We start from the raw sequence: 17780 nt of genomic DNA, 5'->3' as shown, positions 1-17780 counted from the left end.
ATTCACCTTCACGCAGTGGTCTGGAACCAAACCACAGTATCTTTGAAGTATAACTGCATCTGGTAAAATTGCTTCCAAAAGTGAGGGAGAAATCAAGATATTCCCAAACAAACAAAAGCTGAGGGAGTACATGACCACTAAACCTGCCCTGTAAGAAATGCCCAAGTAAGTCCTGCAGGGTGAAATGAAAACACTAGACAGTAATTTCAAGCTGTATGGAGAAATAAAGACTTGCATAAAAGTAAATACACAGACAGTTATAAAAGCTAGTATTGTTGTTAAGAGTGGTTTGTAACTGTACCTTTTTTTTCCTACATGATTTAAGAGACTAGTGCATTTAAAAGGAAAAAATCCATAATTAACAGTGTAAAAGCCAGTATTACTATAACTTTGGCTGGTTAACTCCAAATCTCTTTTTCTGTATAAATTTTAGGAAACCAATGCACTTAAAAGAACTAGATCATAATCTAGTTTAAAAGTACTAGGGGAAAAAAAAAAAAGTACTAGGGGCACACAATATATAAAGATGTAATTTAGGACTCAACAACGAAAGGGGTGTGGTGGAGCAGTAAAGGAGCAGAGTTTTTACATGCTACTGAAGCTAAGCTGGTATAAATTCAAATTACACTGTTATAGCTTTGGGATGTTACATATAATCCCTATGGTAACCACAAAGAAAGAATCTATAGAATATACACAAAAGGAAATGAGAAAGGCACTTAAAACATTTCACCACACACACACACACACACACACACACACACACACAAACCCAAAAACTAAACACAAAAGAAAGTAATGCAGGAAATGAGGGACAAAAAAACTACAGGGAATACAGAAAACAAACAGCACATGATAGAAGTCCCTCCATATCAGTAATTGCTTTAAATATAAATGAGCTAAACTCTCCAATCATAAGACAGAGACTTTGGATTGGATTAAAACATACAATCCAAGATATGCTATCTATAAGAGACTCATTTGAGACTCCATGACACAAACAGGCTGAAAGTCAAAGGATGTATTAAGTTATTCTGTGCAAATAGTAACCAAAGGGGTGCGGGGAGGAGGGAGCTATGCTAATATTCAGACACAATAGACTTTCAGTCAAAAAAGGTTACAAGGGACAAAGAACATTATATAAACTGGAAGATTTAACAATTATAAACATTTATACACCTGAGATCAGTCCTGGGTGTTCACTGGAAGGACTGATGTTGAAGCTGAAACTCCAATACTTTGGCCACCTGATGTGAAGAGCTGATTCACTGGAAAAGACCCTGATGCTGGGAAAGATTGAGGGCAGGAGGAGAAGGGGACGACAGAGGATGAGATGGTTGGATGGCACCACCGACTCAATGGACATGGGTTTGGGTGGACTCTGGGAGTTGGTGATGGACAGGGAGGCCTGGCGTGCTGTGGTTCATGGGGTCACAAAGAGTCGGACACAACTGAGCGACTGAACTGAACTGATACACCTAATGACAGACCATCAAAACATCAATATATGAAGCAAAACCTGACAGAATTGAAGGGAGAAACAGACAGCTCTAGAATAACAACTGGAGATTTCAACACCCTACTCATAATCATGGACACAAAAATCAAATATAAGATAAGTAAAGAAACAAAGGACTTAATACAATAAACCAATTAGATGTAATAGACAAACACAAAAAACCTCTACTCAACATTAACAGCACACACGCTCTTCTCATGTACAAACAGGACACCTTACAGATGGACAATATGTTATGTTAGGCCACAAACTAAGTCTCAATAGATTTTTTAAAATATCATACAAAATATTTTCTCTAATCACAACAGATAAAGTTACAAATCAATTAAAAAAAAAAGTAACACTGAAAAGTCCCCAAACTGTGGAAATTAAATGATATACTCCTAAATAACTGTGTAGCTGAAACATACTGGCTCCATTCTGTGAGCTCCATCTTACACCTGCAGTCCCATGCCTTCCCCTTCTCTGTGACTGGGCTTTAGCCTGCTCACAAGGAATATGCCCAAGCCAGGTGACTTCCCTATCAACTTTTACGTTTGTTTCATCTGACATGAAAACTCGAGGAATACCTTCAGCTGACATAGATTAATGGTCTGTGAGGAATAATGGCAAGAGATTCTCCCCCCAGCTCGCCCCACCCGGTTCCTATTGCTGTAGACACACTTCTCCTTTAGGAGTCAGATTCTATCTTTAGCTTTAGCCCCTTTATACTCCCTTGTTCCCCTTTCAGTGACGTGCAGTGTAGCTCCAAGTGCCTCTGGATGGTTGTCTGCCCAATACTGCCTATATGTAAGTTTCCCACAATACACTCCACATTGTACCTTATTTTGCTTTTTTTTTTTTTAAGAAGGTCTCAAAGTTCCTTCTCATTCTGTATTGTTGGAAGAGGATGTTTGCTATGACCAGTGTGTTCTCCTGACAAAACTCTCTTAGCCTTTAATTACCCTGTTTCATTTTTACTCCAAGGCCAAACTTGCCTATTACTCCAGATATCTCTTGACTTCCTACTTTTGCATTCCTACTATGTACATATACACAGAGAAAATAATGGAAAGAAACAGTCCAATACATGATAATTTTTACATAATAGAAATACAGGTCAATTTTTATTTTCTTCTTTACAACCCTCTGGGTTTTCTAAATTTCCTATAAACAAGTTGTTTGAAAATATCAACTCCACTGTATGAAATACAGTTTTAGTAAACTTACCTGGCAGCCAGAGAATAAATGGCATTGGCAGATGCGGAAGGTTTGATTTTGGGATGCTCACACTCTGCACCTGCTAATGGGCTGCTATTCATATTCTGGAAAGAAGAGAGTTAAAAAAAAATGTTCTTAATATAGCTAAGCATCTCCTCTTATTTAATCTATTCAAAATAACAAGAACAGTCATATAGACAGAGACCTCATCCTCAATGCCATGCTTTGGGCTTATTATATCTGACAAAAGTATAGTTGAAGGTTCAAATATAAGGGTTAGGGAGGGTAGATCTAAAAATGAGGCAATGAAATGAGGGGTTTTTTTGTTTGTTTTAATTCTAGAAAGATCTGAGGAAACTGGTTGTCTGCACAATTACCATTCTAGCTTTAAAAATCTACATATTTTTCTATATTAATGCCACTGAAAGTCAAACCTAATCCACTCTCACTAATTAAGACTGCCTATACCATAGATGCCACTTAAATGCTAAGTTACCTTCCCCTTTCCCTTTCAACCATGAAATGCATAGTTCATTTAAGGACCACAGCATTTCTCAACTTTACCCTCCAATTCCATCTTCTTCTTGGGTTTGTAACTGCCCACTGGCCAATTCTTCCTTTAATGGCTCATGTCAAATTCAACATGTCTATCCCTAGTTAGCCAGGTTAAAAACCTCTGCGGTGTGTGCATATGTGTATATATGTACATGCGACCTCTCATCCTCTTTTCCACCGACCAACTGCTTTCAAGACTCACTGGGTCTTTGTTCCATGCGCCCTGAAGTCTCTACCTAACCAGGCTCCCCCTTCTGTTCCTGGACCAGGAGTCTCCCTCTCGCTTCCCCGTACCAGCTATGTGGAGCCCCTCTGTGATTACAACCACAGACTCTCCCAAACTCATCTGCTTTCCCTCCACCCCATGTTGCTCCAAGTCTTTGCTCAGAAATGTATGTCATCCCTTCATGTACCTCCCCATCCCAAATCCAGCTTTCTCTACACTGTTTTCACCCTATGTTTCTCCACAGCATTCATCAGCATCCAAAACTTTTTGTATTTTATAGGTTATCTTGTTTATTTCCCATCCTTCCTCCAGTAGAATGTAAATTTTTTGAGGGCAAGATTTTTTGCTGAGTGCATAAAGAACCAACAAAAAGAAAAAGAAAAAAAAAAGAACCAACAAAAGAATAAATACACCTCTCCCACCCCCAATTCTATCCCTTATCTCCTGCTTATCCAATGGACTGCTAACCTGTCTTTCTTCAATCCATTCTCTTTCTAATCCATTCTGCATACTATTCCTAGATTTCTCTCTCTTTTTTAGATTCCTCTCTTTAAGCCATCATTTTGGTCACATTACTGCACTAATTTAATCTTCATGTACTCTTCATTTATACCAAATAAATTCCAATTCTTCTGGGAGGGTGCCCTCTAATCTAGAAACAATGTTCCTTTCTAGCCCCCTTTCCTACTCTGATACACAAAACTTCTCCTCCTCTCAAATTAAACACTTCTTATTCCACAATACATCTTAAGCATTTCTGCCATTGTAGTCTATCTTAAAACAGTATCCACTTTGGAAAGAATACTTCAAATTCAGATGCCACTCTTATAAAGCCCTCATGATTGCTCTATCTGGAAATAATCTTTTCTTTCTCTAAAATTAAAGTGTTTTCTATTCATACAACTCATGGCAGAAATATGCTTATTGCATTTATAAACATATTAATAGATATACTTCTTGAAAATAGGGATTATATTATCTCTGAATCCAGGACAAAACATAACATAGAACATTCCCCATCAATGTCATCCACAAATATTTGTTACTAAGATAAATAATTTCAAAATGAGGACTCACCATGGAGGTATCCAGATTGAATGTGCTTCCGAGCCTAGGCATATCAGTTCTGGGTTCCATTTGTGAGGGCAATGAAAATGGAAGTGAATGCCGGTTGGTTAATTCTCTCCCTGTCCAGGGGTCACTAGGGTTTGGGGCAACTACTGGTACTTTGGGGATTGGCCGATGTAGCCATGACGCTTCTCCAATGCGGCCAGAGGGAACAGGGGGCAGTTTGTCTCTGGATGGACAGTCACCCGGTGTACAAGGCAAGGGGCGTCTCTGAGGCCGGGTTTCTGCTCCACCAGAATATGGCCGGTCTGGAGGAGGTGGCGGTGGAAGATCTCGAAGAGTGGGAGGTATTGGTAATGGTTTGTCCTTATGAAGAGAGCCAGGAGGAGCCTATGGAAGCATGATGGAAGCAATCAAATTCTACTAATCCACAAAAAAGAATCAGAAAAAACTGCAGAAGTGGATAATGCTTTACCTTAGAAGCAGTTCCAAGACCAGAAGCACTTGAAGGGATAGATATTCGCTGCTGTAGAAGGTCAAGTCGTGGTGGCACTGGGGGAAGGGAAGCTTGTGGGGCCATGGAGAATGGAGAAGGAGGTCGTTCCACCTAATACAAGTAACAATTTCCTAATAGGTTATTCTTGTTTGGAGAAGGGGTAACTATCAACTCCTAAAGCTGTAAACAAGTACAATATGAACAGTGAATATAGCAATGAGCCTGACTTTGGCTTACGGAAGCACTTTCTGAATTATTTTTATGTTACCATAAGAGGGCGCTCTCAATCACAAAAGTATCATAGATACAAGCTACAAAACTTATATCTAGAAACTACTGTGCTGTAAAAAGCTTCCAAGTTTATAATTTTAAAAAACTTTACGATTTCCCATCTCTTAATCTTCAGAAGAAAAAAAATCTTTTCAAGATTAAAAAAAGAAAGTCGTACTAAAAGAAAGGGATACACATTAATCTCTCAACAAATCATGTAGGAAAATAATGCTTAAGGAGCAGAATGAAGAAAGAAATCAAAGTAAATAAACTCTCCAGAGGTTATTATGATTCAAAGAAAAAAAAGAAATTTATAAGATAAAGTGATCGATGGTATTATTAAAAAGCATCTTGTGTTCTTCCAAAGAAATGTTATTTCAATTGAGTAATTAAAAGGGATGATATTTTTGTCAATTTGTATTCCGAAAATTGTGCCAAATCAAAAGAAACAAATAAACATATAACCTTTTCCATTTCCCTGCCCACAGCAGGGTGATGAATAGCTGATAAGCTTGTCCAAGTAGGCTGTCAAGAGATATACGAGAATTTATACAAAATACTACTTTGCATTTCCTGAAAGCAAAACAGATGGAAAACAGGCAAATATGTATTACAAGCACTTATGTAAAATGACAGAAAAACAATCATCTCCATATTAAGTCCTATCATTAATGCCAGGATGGGAATAAGGGAAAAAGCCTGCGTTACAGGTTACTTGCTCTGACTCACGCTTAAGAACATGGCCTCCACGTCAATGAAGCGTGAGCAGCGCAACACCTCAAGGGTTAAGAAAGTGAAAAGTCACACTTACTCTCCCTCCATCATCAATATCTAAGTCAGTCACTGTATCTTCCCTGGTGGCTCAGACGGTAAAGCGTCTGTCTACAATGCGGGTAGACCCAGGTTCAATCCCTGGGTCAGGAAGACTCCCTGGAGAAGGAAATGGCAACTCACTCCAGTACTCTTGCCTGGAAAATCCCATGGACAGAGGAGCCTGGAGGGCTACAGTCCATGGGGCCGCAAAGAGTCGGACTGAGTGACTTCACTTTCTTTCTTTCTTTCACTGTATCTTGTTATTTTTCCACAAAAGAATGGCATATCTATATTTTCCTTTCCATTCTACTTACCAACCTCAGACCTAATTTATCAAAACCACCTTCTAATGATTCTCCCAGCTTTCTAGTTTCTTATCTCGCTAAATCATTTTGCTCACCATTACCAGTTTAACCATCCTTAAATCCTCACTAGCTCAAAAACCATCCACCAGTAACTCCTACTTTCCCATGTCATAAAATGTCACTTTCCTGCCTGGCTTTCACAAGTCTAATTTGGTCTCCCTAACCAATAGCGTTTTCTGTAATTCTCTATTTTGGAATTCCTACCTCCTTAACTTTCTTCAAGTTGTTTCTCAGTTGGAAGGCCCTCTCAGCCTATTTTGATCCACTCCCCACCATCCATTCCTCCCCTCCTTCTCATCCTTAAAGGGCAGAGGTTTGAGCTAATCAATCATATTCTTCAATTCATGCTTCAATATCATAACCAATCCCTAAAATGTTCTTTTATCTCAACATATAATAAAGTTCCTGAAAAGGATAAAAGCACATACGAGGAAGAAATTACAAAAAAAAAAAAAAAAGAGTATTTGCAAGACCTAAGGGATATAAATATCCATATAGAAAGTGTTCATTACATAGGTAGCCCAAAGAAAGAAAAGAAACCCATAACCAGCCAAACAACAACACCCTTAAGTTTTCAGGGAATCAAGGATAAAGAAAATAGTCTAAGGCTTTTGAGGACAGAGAGAAAAGAGGCACCAAAGAGCAAAAATATGCTAGAAACTAGAAGTCACTGAGGCTGTACCAATTCAGAGGTGAAGTGTTCTTTCAACCCAGTAAGTCTATATTTAGTCAGCTTGAGGGCTGAATAAAGACATTTTTAAGATATCAGATGTCTCAAAAATTTCACCTCTCACCTCTTCACAGAAAGCTATTTTGAGGGCATACTCTACTCAAACAAGGAAGTTAAAGCAAGAAACAGAAAAACATGGGAGTTACGAAATCCAACACAGATGAGAGGCAATGAAGTCCCATGATGATGGCGAGGAGAGACCTCAGGGTGACAGAATGCAGGACACTCAGTGAAAAACCAGTCTACACTGAAGCCAAAACATGACAGACTCCCATACATCAGTATACTACAATCCATAACATCTACTTTATTAATACATGCATAGAATTTACTCCAGAGAAAATTATATCAAGAGGATGTTTGGTAGTGACAGGTACAAATTGAAAACTAAGGAAATAAAAACAAATCAATTATTTCAGAAAAGTGGAAGGTTGTAAAACAAAGCAAAAGTAATCACATTATAGTATATTACTTGAAACAATAGGGAGCAAAACTCATTTAAACACTGCATACTGACTGAACCAAAAAACATTCCAATTAACTACAGTCGGAAGTTAGGGAGTAGGAAGGAGGAAGATAAGAGATTTAAATCCTTTTCTAAACATAACTAATATCGAAAAATCAGGAGAAAGCAGTATAGCCTGTGGCTAAGGAACAGCTTTACGAATGGAAAAATCTGAATGGGACATAGGAGCTGGAGGAGATGGAAGTAGATAACGACATATTTAGCAATTCTTTTAAACTTTAAACAACAACAAAAAAACCATCTGTATTTATCACAAGGATATTTTTAAAAGTAGATTCACTATTTTAAAAACAAATCAAAATTAAGCAACAAAACAACAAGCTACTGGGATGTGACAAAGCAAGTACTCTCATAGTCGCATATACTTTAGGAGTGACCTTAGGACAAAAAATACGGGTAATAAATTTTAATGTCTATCCAAAAAAAGAAACATTTTTACTCCAATATTTTATCCATAAAAAGTAGATAATGAACTATAAGGTACAAAGAATAAGATGAAACATTCACATAGAACCTACCTTTCAGCTAAAAAGTGAAATACCATTGCTTTCTGAAATTCCCATATGCCCCACCACTAATTATATCCCTCTCCTCTCTCAAAGAGTTTAAATGGACATACTCTTACCTAGCAATCCGACTGTTAGAAATTCACCCTACAGACAGACTTGCAAAAGAACACCCATAAGGGTCAGCCTCAAAAAATTAAAAATGTACTACTCAAACAGTCCAGATTTCTTCACCTATCCATATAGCATAGATACATTTATCAATTCCTGTTTCAATGTGTTTTTAATTCCCAAACATCCAAAGCAATTACTATGTGCTCAATTGTGAATAGCCAATTACAAAAGAGAGGTGACTCTTGCCTTCTAGGAACTAATGGGAAACGATTATTTTTTTGGTCACACAACATGGTATGTGGGATCTCAGTTACCCAACAAGGGATCAAACCCAGTAGTGGCAGCAAGGAACTCTAACCACTGCCATGGAATTTCCAGGAAATACTTTTAATAAATTATTACCAGGTGGCAGACATTCTATGGCAGACATTTCACAGTGTCCCAGAAACACTTAGCCAGACCTAGATTATATTTGGGTAAATATGTGTGAGTTAGGGGTAGGAGAAGCAGGGTATCATCTGGAAAGATTTCTCAGGATATGAAAACTGAGCTAAATTACATAGAAACTATCAAGACAAAAGCACGGAGAAATCTTTAATGATTCAGCTTCCACAAAACAAAGTGAAAGGATTATCAGGGCAAAGTGCCTAGAACAGAGAATGTACTTACTAACCTATTAAGTAATGAGAAATCATTAAAGAGCATGAGGCAAAGGAATGAGACGATCAAGGTGTGTGTTGTAGATCAATGACTCTGGAAACAGGGAGAACCTATGCTTCTGAGAGCCTGAAATAAGGCAGTGGCATTGAGGACAGAGAAGAAGAGACAAACTGGACACAATCATTGAAGAGAATCCAACCCATCTTCTCAATATTTATTGAGCACCTACCATGTACCAGGCAGTTGGGTGCTGATATAAAAGAAAGATTCTTCTGTATCAAAAAATGCCTCCTATCAAAGTTGTAACAGCCTAAACTAGAGAACTGACAGCATATTAGAACCTTTGTCTGCCCTATATTTATTAACATCTTTGGTGACTGCCTTACTTTGAATTAGCGAATAAACCTCTGTTTTATCCTACCACTGATGTAACAGAATCTGGTCACAGCCTTTCTTGGCCTTTACCTTTCCTATCTCTACTAGGGCCTTTCTAGTTTGTTTAGTCTCTGTACGGTACCTCCTATCACCCTCCAATCACTTTAGTTGCCATTTATTAGTTAACAAGGCCTCATTTCTCCTGCCTAAACCTAACTTTCCATTGCCAAGACTCCACTAGAGAAAAAAACAAGGAGAAAATAGTCTAGTCACAGTAGCAAGACACGGTCCAATTCTTTTACTCCCCCTTCATTTTCTCCACAAGCTATCTGAGTAGAACCCACTTCTAGGATACAGACAGTAAGAGCATGGGCCTGGAAGGCGGGATGCCTGGCCACAGATTCTAGCTCAACTTACTAGTAGTGTGACCTTCAGCAAATTCCTTAATCTCATTGCTCCTTGATTTCTTCAATTGCTGAATGAGGATAATAATAGCATTTACTCATAGGGTTACATGAATATAGGTAAGTATAGGATTATGAATTAAAGCAGTTAAGTATTTAGCATGGTTCTCTTTCACATGGTAAATGTTCAATAAATATTACCTATTATTACTCCTTGTATTTTAGATGTTGTTAAGTGTTCTACTGCTTTAGGACACAGCTGATGATGAGATTTTGCCACAGTCTATTAAATTGTAGACTTACCTTGGCACCAGCCAATTCCTTCATCATGAAGAGAGAATCATCAGCTCGTTCATCATCATCATCATCATAATTTGGGGAGGGAGCTCCCTCTGCTCCTTGCCTCAACAGGCTGCCACTTCCTCTAGGATCAAAGGGATCAACCACAATGGGCTCAGTACCTTTAATTTCACATCGGCAGAAAGGACAGCCCTGGCCTTCTGATTCCTACAAAGCAAACAGGAGATGGTGACAGACACATCTGAAAGTTCTTAAAATATTCGTCCACTAAGAACACAGTACCTAAAAATGAAAAAAGCACCAAAAGTTTAGAACCTACCCCACAAACCAGACCATTCTTTATATCCATAAAGGATATACAACCCCTAATTCTTCACTGTGATTATTGAGCTGAGAAAAAGCATGGTTTGGATCCATACCTGCCAGGATGTTAGACAGGATGTGCACATGAGGTGGCCACAGGGCTCAATCTTCACATCTTTATCATTCTCAGCACATATTTTACACAGTTGGAATGTGGAGCCCATCTCACAGTATAATTCATATTGCTCCTTTGATTAAAAAAGAAAAAGAGATTATTCAGTTTGTTACAAATATTTGTTGAATGAATAAATGAATGACTGCAACTATATAGCTAAAAATAGGAAAACTGAAGATGGTTACTTGTAATACTAATCTTTGCCTGGAAACAGAGTGTCACAACAGTGAACAGGTAAAACAGAAAGCGCCTAGTCTTGGTCCTATTTTAAGAAGCAGGGTTTAAAAAGAGAACACACACACATAAATTCACTAATCTAGTCAATGGTTTAAAATTTTAAGTGTTCCAATCACTTAATATAATTCTGTCAGTTCTACAGAGTAATATACAGAAGCTTGGGTCTAGCAATATGATTAAAATGGAAAACAAAACTCACCTGGGTCACTTTGATGTGGTCTTGAGGAGTTGGCTCACATAAGCCTGTCAGGTCGGGATTCTGATTCCGTCCATCAGGAAACAAATAGCTGTAAAAAGAGTAACCAATCTGAAGCCAATTTATCACTGCTTACTAGTACAGACAAATGTTATCTAGGAATTCTCTCACTCTAAAAGGGTAATTTAGGAGAAGTGCAAAGAGAAATTTTATTAGTACTTCAAAAAAATTAAATAACACAGATCAGTTCTAAGAAGATACTCTTCAAACATTGATATTCTTTATCCAGGGTGTCACAGGCTCTATTTTAATCAAGGGGTTGACAAGCTGTTCCTGTAAAGGGCCAGTTAGTAAATGTTTCAGGCTCTGCAAGCCACATAAGTCTGTGTCACATATTCTTCTTTGGGTTTTTTTTAAAACAACATTCTGAAAAGGAAAAACTATCTTAGACACAGACTAAAAGACCTAGTCTGTGCACCACAATTTACCAACTATTTTTATCTGTGGATGACCACAGATTAAAGTGTGAATTCTCAATTTAAAAAAATGACACTTGCTTCAACCAAAGACCTTAAAACACCCTTGTTTACAGATTTAACACTAAGAGACACCAATTTGAAAGAAAAGTAACAAGAAGCAAATTAAACCACTAAGATCAACTACCAGGAAGCTTCTAGCATCAAACTGCTCTGCCATCTGGTGAAGTACCCCTTTCAGTTCTAACATTACTGTAGAAAATGATGTGCAATGGAAAATGGATTTTCCTAATCACTTTAAAACACATGTAGTTTTCTTATACCTGGTCAACTGTTAGTATGTTTAGTGCTTACCAATTTGATAATCAATTTGAATTCCCAAAGGAATAGGAATTCTGGAATAAATAGGAACTTAAGTCATAAATATTAGCAGAGATAACAAAAACCCATAGCCTGAAGAAATTCTGCTGAATTAAAATGAAGTTAGGATGAAGGCCACTGGGCCTGTTGCCATCAGGAACATCTAAGTCATCCTAACTGTGCCTAGTCAAATAACTGGTAACATTTTCTGCTAACTGGTATAGAAATATATATTTTAAAAAATATTTACCTATTTATTTATTTGGCTGAGTCAGGTCTTAATTGCAGCACGGGAGATCTTCACTGTGTCATGAGGGATCTTTCATTGTGGCACTGAAATCTTTAGTTGTAGCATGCGGACTTAGATGCTCTGCAACATGTGGGATCTTAGTTCCCCAACCAGGGATCGAACCCGTGTCCCTTGCACTGCAAAGTGAATTCTTAACCACTGCACCACCAAGTGACACAGACTTATGTGGTTCGCAAAGACTGAAGAACTATTTACTATCTGGCCCTTCACAAAAAAAGCTTATCAACCCCTTGATTAAAATAGAGCCTGTGGCACTGTGCCCTGGAGAAAGAGTATCAGTGTCTGGAGGACAATACTGATGTTGTCAGTGTTGTAGTCACTCACTCATGTCAAGACCCCTTGTGACCCTTTGGACTTTAGCCCACCAGGCACCTCAGTCCATGGGATTCTCCAGACAAGTGGGCTGCCATTTCCTTCTCCAGGAGATCTTCCCAACCCAGGGATCAAACCCGTGTCTCGTGTCTTCTGCACTGCAAGCAGATTCTCTACCTGCTGAGCTCTAGGGGAGGCCCCTGTGTTTGGAAAGTACTGTATATTTTAAAATCTAATATAGACCTGAAAATAAGTTAACATGTGAAAAAAAAAAGAAAGATAAAATCTACTCAGGGTAACAATGGAAATAGTAGAGGCAAAAATAATTTCACTCAAGGAATCCTTTTCAAATAAAAACAGAAGTCCTACAGAAGTTGAAAATTCAAACAATATAAGTTGTTAATATGTTTCCTGAATCTTAACCTGTAGAGGAAACCTGTAATAAAGTCATTAATGATGCAGTTTCATAGTCCTAAGTTCCTAGACTCTAACAGATGATAAACAGTAGGTACTCACAAGCCTTCCCTGAAGCCATCAATCAGCGCTTGGAAGAGAGGTTTATTGTGAGGGATTGTCTGGAGAATGTTCCCATCAGCAGTGACATACCCAATAGCCCACTGACCCAGACGAGTACAGCTCAGCCGGAAAATGTAACTGAAAACAGAGAGAAATAAAACCTTGATTACATATGCTTGCATTAGGGTGGAAGATGAGACAGAGACAAAATTCAAAAAGACCATCAATAACAGATTTTTCAATGACTTCACACCAAAAGTAAAAGACACAAAAGCTTAATTCTTAAGTGGCTTGAAAGCATTTATCAAATCATAGTATCTGAATAAGTCAATTCCTCTGATAAACAGACAATCCTATCACAGAAATGTGGCCACCAGGGAACTAGTAAAAGATCATGTTTCCTCCTTTTCAGCAAAGGTCACAGAATAAAATTCAGGTGAATAAACTTCTTTGCTTCATTCCACTGACCTGCCAGGTTTGTGAATGAATTTCTGGAGTCGCGCTTTCACTTCATCATATGTCAGGAAAGCCATGTAACCAGGATGAGTTACAGCAAGGCTATTCCAGTTTCTGAGCAAAGAGGACCAGGGCTAAGGAAATAAGAGATTCAATCAGACCATCTGGCTCCAAACATACAATCAGCCTCAGAGGTTAAGCAACAGACAAAAACAGAGAAAACAGGGCAAGGCCTGATGTGCAAGTAAGTTCCAAATAAAGGTTTATGCAAGGTAGCATATACACACATTATTTTTAGAAAAGGAAAGAAGTTGCAAACCATCAATGCATCTCAATATTAGTCAAGAATTTTAATACCACAGGAGAAAAAGCTGGAAACATACATAAATGTCCAGTAACTGAACCCAGGAAGTATATTATACCCACTTTTAGGGTAAAATACAACCACTAAAATGATGCAAAGAAAAAAAAATGATGTAAAAAAGAATATTTAATAAAAAAAGAAAGATTATAAATATGAGGGGAATAAGCAGATTATATAGTTACTCTTTTTACAAATATCTATATAAATATAAAATACAGAGTAGTTTTAACCTTTTTTTAAACTATATTTTCTAGAATAAAAATACTTTTATAAAAGGCAAACTCCCAAATGTCCAAATGTTATTTTTTCAGAAGGTTTCCCTTCAGAAAAGTGGCAATAATTAGTTCAGCCAACATTTTAGCATCCTACCTGAAAGAGTCTTGTAAAGATGTCGAATTCAAAAACTGAAATATAATCATTGCAGGTCAGATCAATAGTGGATTTCAGAGCCATGGCTTCCAGCCCAGAACTGATGGGATGTACTTCATGAAGGGCCTGTCTGAAGCTCTTCCAAGGGACTATTGTCCTAGGATGCGGGTGGGGGTGGGAGAGAAGGCACAGAATAAGATAGCAGATAATTCCAGGCACTACTACAGTCAAGGAAAACACAGTCTCTTTAAATTCTCAAAATCCACTTTAATTTTCTTAGAGAAACTGAATTATATTTTACATTGATAATAGAAAGGATATAAATGATACATTTCTTAACTTGCTAATGAGTAAATTAATAATAGAAACATCTTTTCCCATTTTTCTTTGGCAGAATGCCACAAGTCAATTCCCTTTCTCACCTTCAGACATTTGTTGTATTAGAGAAGCATGAAGAGAGATGAGATTATCCTTTTAGTATTAGAGATGTAACCTGTGGCCAGATCTTCATTCACATAGTGTGTTTAAACTAACCTTTTAAAAGCACATAAAACACTCTGATTCTTTTGAGGAACCCACACTATCAAAGACTAAACTTGAGGAATATAAAGCTTAAGGTACAGGAAGAAAAGAGTTCTGATACAGATGAAGAAGAAATTATTTAACAAAAGAATGATTAAACTCCAGATGTGGCTAGCAAAGGGTACTGTGGGATTTCTATTTCTCAAGATTTAAAAATAAATAAAATAAAATCTCATTCTGTTTTCATTTACATGCCTTTATGTATTCACCTGCCTGAAAGTAAGAGATCAAGTGACAATTCAAACTCTTTTCTAAAGTAGATAGTTACTAAGTTAAAGTAAAAAAGTTAAACTCATGCCTATCCTCTTCAACTAGGTTTTTAAAAATCGCTAATTATTCTATATCTGATGTTTAAACACAACTTTTTAAAATAAAGCAAGCATTTAACATACATAAAATCAAGACGCAGTATATACCTGAGACTAACTTAACAGTTTGCATCAACTATATTGCAATTAAAAAAAAAAAGCATTCAAAGAGAGGCTTACATTAGGATCTGTATATTCAACTGAAAAATTTTATTGTTTTCTACTTTTTCAGTTCTTTGATTTAAAATTTCAGAGTATATTCAAGAACATTTATATTAATACTTAGAAACAAAAACTTGACTTAAATCATGGGCTTCCCTGGTGGCTCAGTGGTAAAGAATCCACCTGCTAATGTAGGAGACATGGGTTCAATCCTTGCTCCTATTCCAGGAGGATCCCACATGCCGTGGAGCAGCTGAGTCCCTGCGCCACAACTACTGAGCCTGTGCTCTAGAGCCCGGGAACCTGAACTTCTGAAGCCCTCATGTCCTAGAGCCTGTGCTCCACAACAAAAGAAGCCATTGTGATGAGAAGCCTATGCCACCACAATTAGAGAGTAGCTCGTGCTTGCAGCAACTAGAGAAAAGCCTGTGCAACAGCAAAGACGCAGCACAGCCAAATAAAAAAAAATTTTTTTTTAAAAAGGACAATACAGCAAAGTGGAAACACAAGCCACAGACTAGGAGAAGACATCTCTAATGTTAGTGACTAACAAAGAATTAGTATCTTACAACATGAAAAAGACAAGTCTATAGGAAAATAGACAAGTCAGGAATAGAAACAGCCAAGTCAGAAAAAGAATCTAGACAGGTGACAAACGTGAAAAGGTGCTCAAGCTCCCTTGTCATTAGGAATATAAAGCAAAATATGATACCAATTCATATTACCAGTGTTAGCCAAATTGCAGAGCTACTGGAACATGTGCATACTACTTACAGGAACAGAAACGGGTACAACCACTTTGGAAAGCAGTTAGGCAATGTTTGGCAAAGCAGAAGATGTGAAATCCCCTGACTCAGCAATTCCACTCCTAAGTATTTAAGTATTGAGAAACTCCTGCATATGAAGGTAAATACAATTTTGTTTTCTGCAGCACTGTTTGCAATAGCAAATAATTTGAAATGTATGTGTTCATTAACAGCATAATGGATGAGGAAAAAAAGAGAACAGCATGGGTTTCAACACAACTGCAAAGGTCTATCTACTTCTTTAAGAAAAAAAAAAAATGATCAGAGCAAAAAAAAGAAAAACTAGGTTAATATTTACCAAAGTTGGGAGTAGTTACGCATATATTCATTATTTTTCTGTTTCAAACTAAACAAAAACCCAAAACACAAGCTTCAGTTCCTCATAGTTCAAATTCATTATTTTGACACTTACTTTTCCCCAAAAGCTTTCCTCCAAAATTCTGCAGCATCTGCTTTAGTAATCCGAAACGTGTCTCCTTGAAAGAGTCCACTTGGGAAGATTCCTTTTAGTTCTGCCAGCATGTGGCTGAAGATCAGGGACAGTTTGGTCAGGTTTCGCCTAAAAATGATCAGAAGTGCAATGGTTAAATGAGCACATAAAATTATTTTTATTTTAAATGTGCTGAATCTACTACACCAGGTGTGTGATTATAATGCAAGAAAGACTGTTGCATTCACTAAAGTCCACTCCTTTCCCTCCATTCAAATAGGCATTAACAGGTAAATAAGAAAAAAATAATTTTAACAGTAATCTATTTCAAGACTTTTAATCTTAAATTAATCAGGCCTAATAACTGAGCATAAACTTCTATGAACAAATCTACCTTTTTTAGGCTGATAGGTAAAAGAGGACTCAACCAAAAAGTGTAAGAAGTTATACACTGCTATAACCATTCACTCACAAAAGAGATGTTAGAAAAGCAAAATATATTATTTCCTGCTTTGCATAAACTAATCTGGATGTTTAAATTATCCCAACTCATCTAAATTAAAAATCCTCAATAAAGAGGACTATTTAAATATCCAGAACAAATATTTTCACTAATCAGACATAAAAGAGATAAGTTTTCCTCTTTAAGGAACTTCTTTTTCTTTATCAAAAACTAAAAGCTAAAATCCAAACCATGTAAAAATTTCTAAATAAGTGCACATGCTACTACTATATTTTAACAAGTTAACTTTAGCCTGACAACCTCTGTTTAATGGTTGTGGTTATAAAGTACCAGTTCAACACACCAGACGATGTCTCTACTTTCAGGTGTGTGCTTAAATCAGATTATCTCGGTAATCTTTAACGGTACTGCTACAGAACAAGATACAGATGTCTTAGATATTGCTATTCACCAAATCAGCTACTATTACAGTTGCCTATTTTCCCTTGCCTCAATAATTAGTATTTATGTATTAAAAAGTCAATTCTTGTCATACAAGTAGACAATAAAATTTCAAATCAATCCATGATCAATTTTATTGCCTCAAAATTCTCTTTAACACAGATTTTTCTTTTCACCATTGGTCCCATCTTTGTCCTTCCTGGATAAAATGCTGCACCAAGTCCCTGCAGCCCTAATACTTCTGAAATCTTTCTAATCAGCTTTTCAACAAATCAGCTTCAGTTTTCTGGTATCTGACTTCTAGCACTTGTATCAAGTTTTACTCTTTCTAGTTTTCCTATTTCTGAAAGCACCGAAAAAGTGATAAAATCAATATTCACTGAAGTC

The 17780-nt window shown here is 37.1% G+C and overlaps 1 protein-coding gene across 3 annotated transcripts in view; it reads right to left on the bottom strand.

The window, feature by feature from the left end:
* The window catches only part of CBL (Cbl proto-oncogene), an 87705-nt gene that overhangs the window by 16666 nt on the left and 53259 nt on the right, over positions 1–17780 (bottom strand). For 2 of the 3 annotated variants that reach the window (XM_061146021.1, XM_061146035.1), the window contains 11 exons: positions 16472–16618; positions 14202–14358; positions 13481–13602; positions 13013–13150; positions 11042–11129; positions 10547–10678; positions 10131–10334; positions 5800–5859; positions 5044–5175; positions 4578–4958; positions 2729–2823 (listed from right to left, as the gene is read on the bottom strand). In XM_061146021.1, the coding sequence (XP_061002004.1) occupies positions 2729–2823; positions 4578–4958; positions 5044–5175; positions 5800–5859; positions 10131–10334; positions 10547–10678; positions 11042–11129; positions 13013–13150; positions 13481–13602; positions 14202–14358; positions 16472–16618 (1656 nt within the window). The remainder of the gene's footprint in view (positions 1–2728; positions 2824–4577; positions 4959–5043; positions 5176–5799; positions 5860–10130; positions 10335–10546; positions 10679–11041; positions 11130–13012; positions 13151–13480; positions 13603–14201; positions 14359–16471; positions 16619–17780) is intronic. The other variant, XM_061146032.1, reaches the window with a different exon arrangement.

Source organism: Dama dama, chromosome 1, assembly GCF_033118175.1.
Source record: "Dama dama isolate Ldn47 chromosome 1, ASM3311817v1, whole genome shotgun sequence".
Lineage (NCBI taxonomy): Eukaryota > Metazoa > Chordata > Mammalia > Artiodactyla > Cervidae > Dama > Dama dama.
Note: the sequence above shows the minus strand (reverse complement) of the source record. Positions and strands in the feature narration are given on the sequence as shown.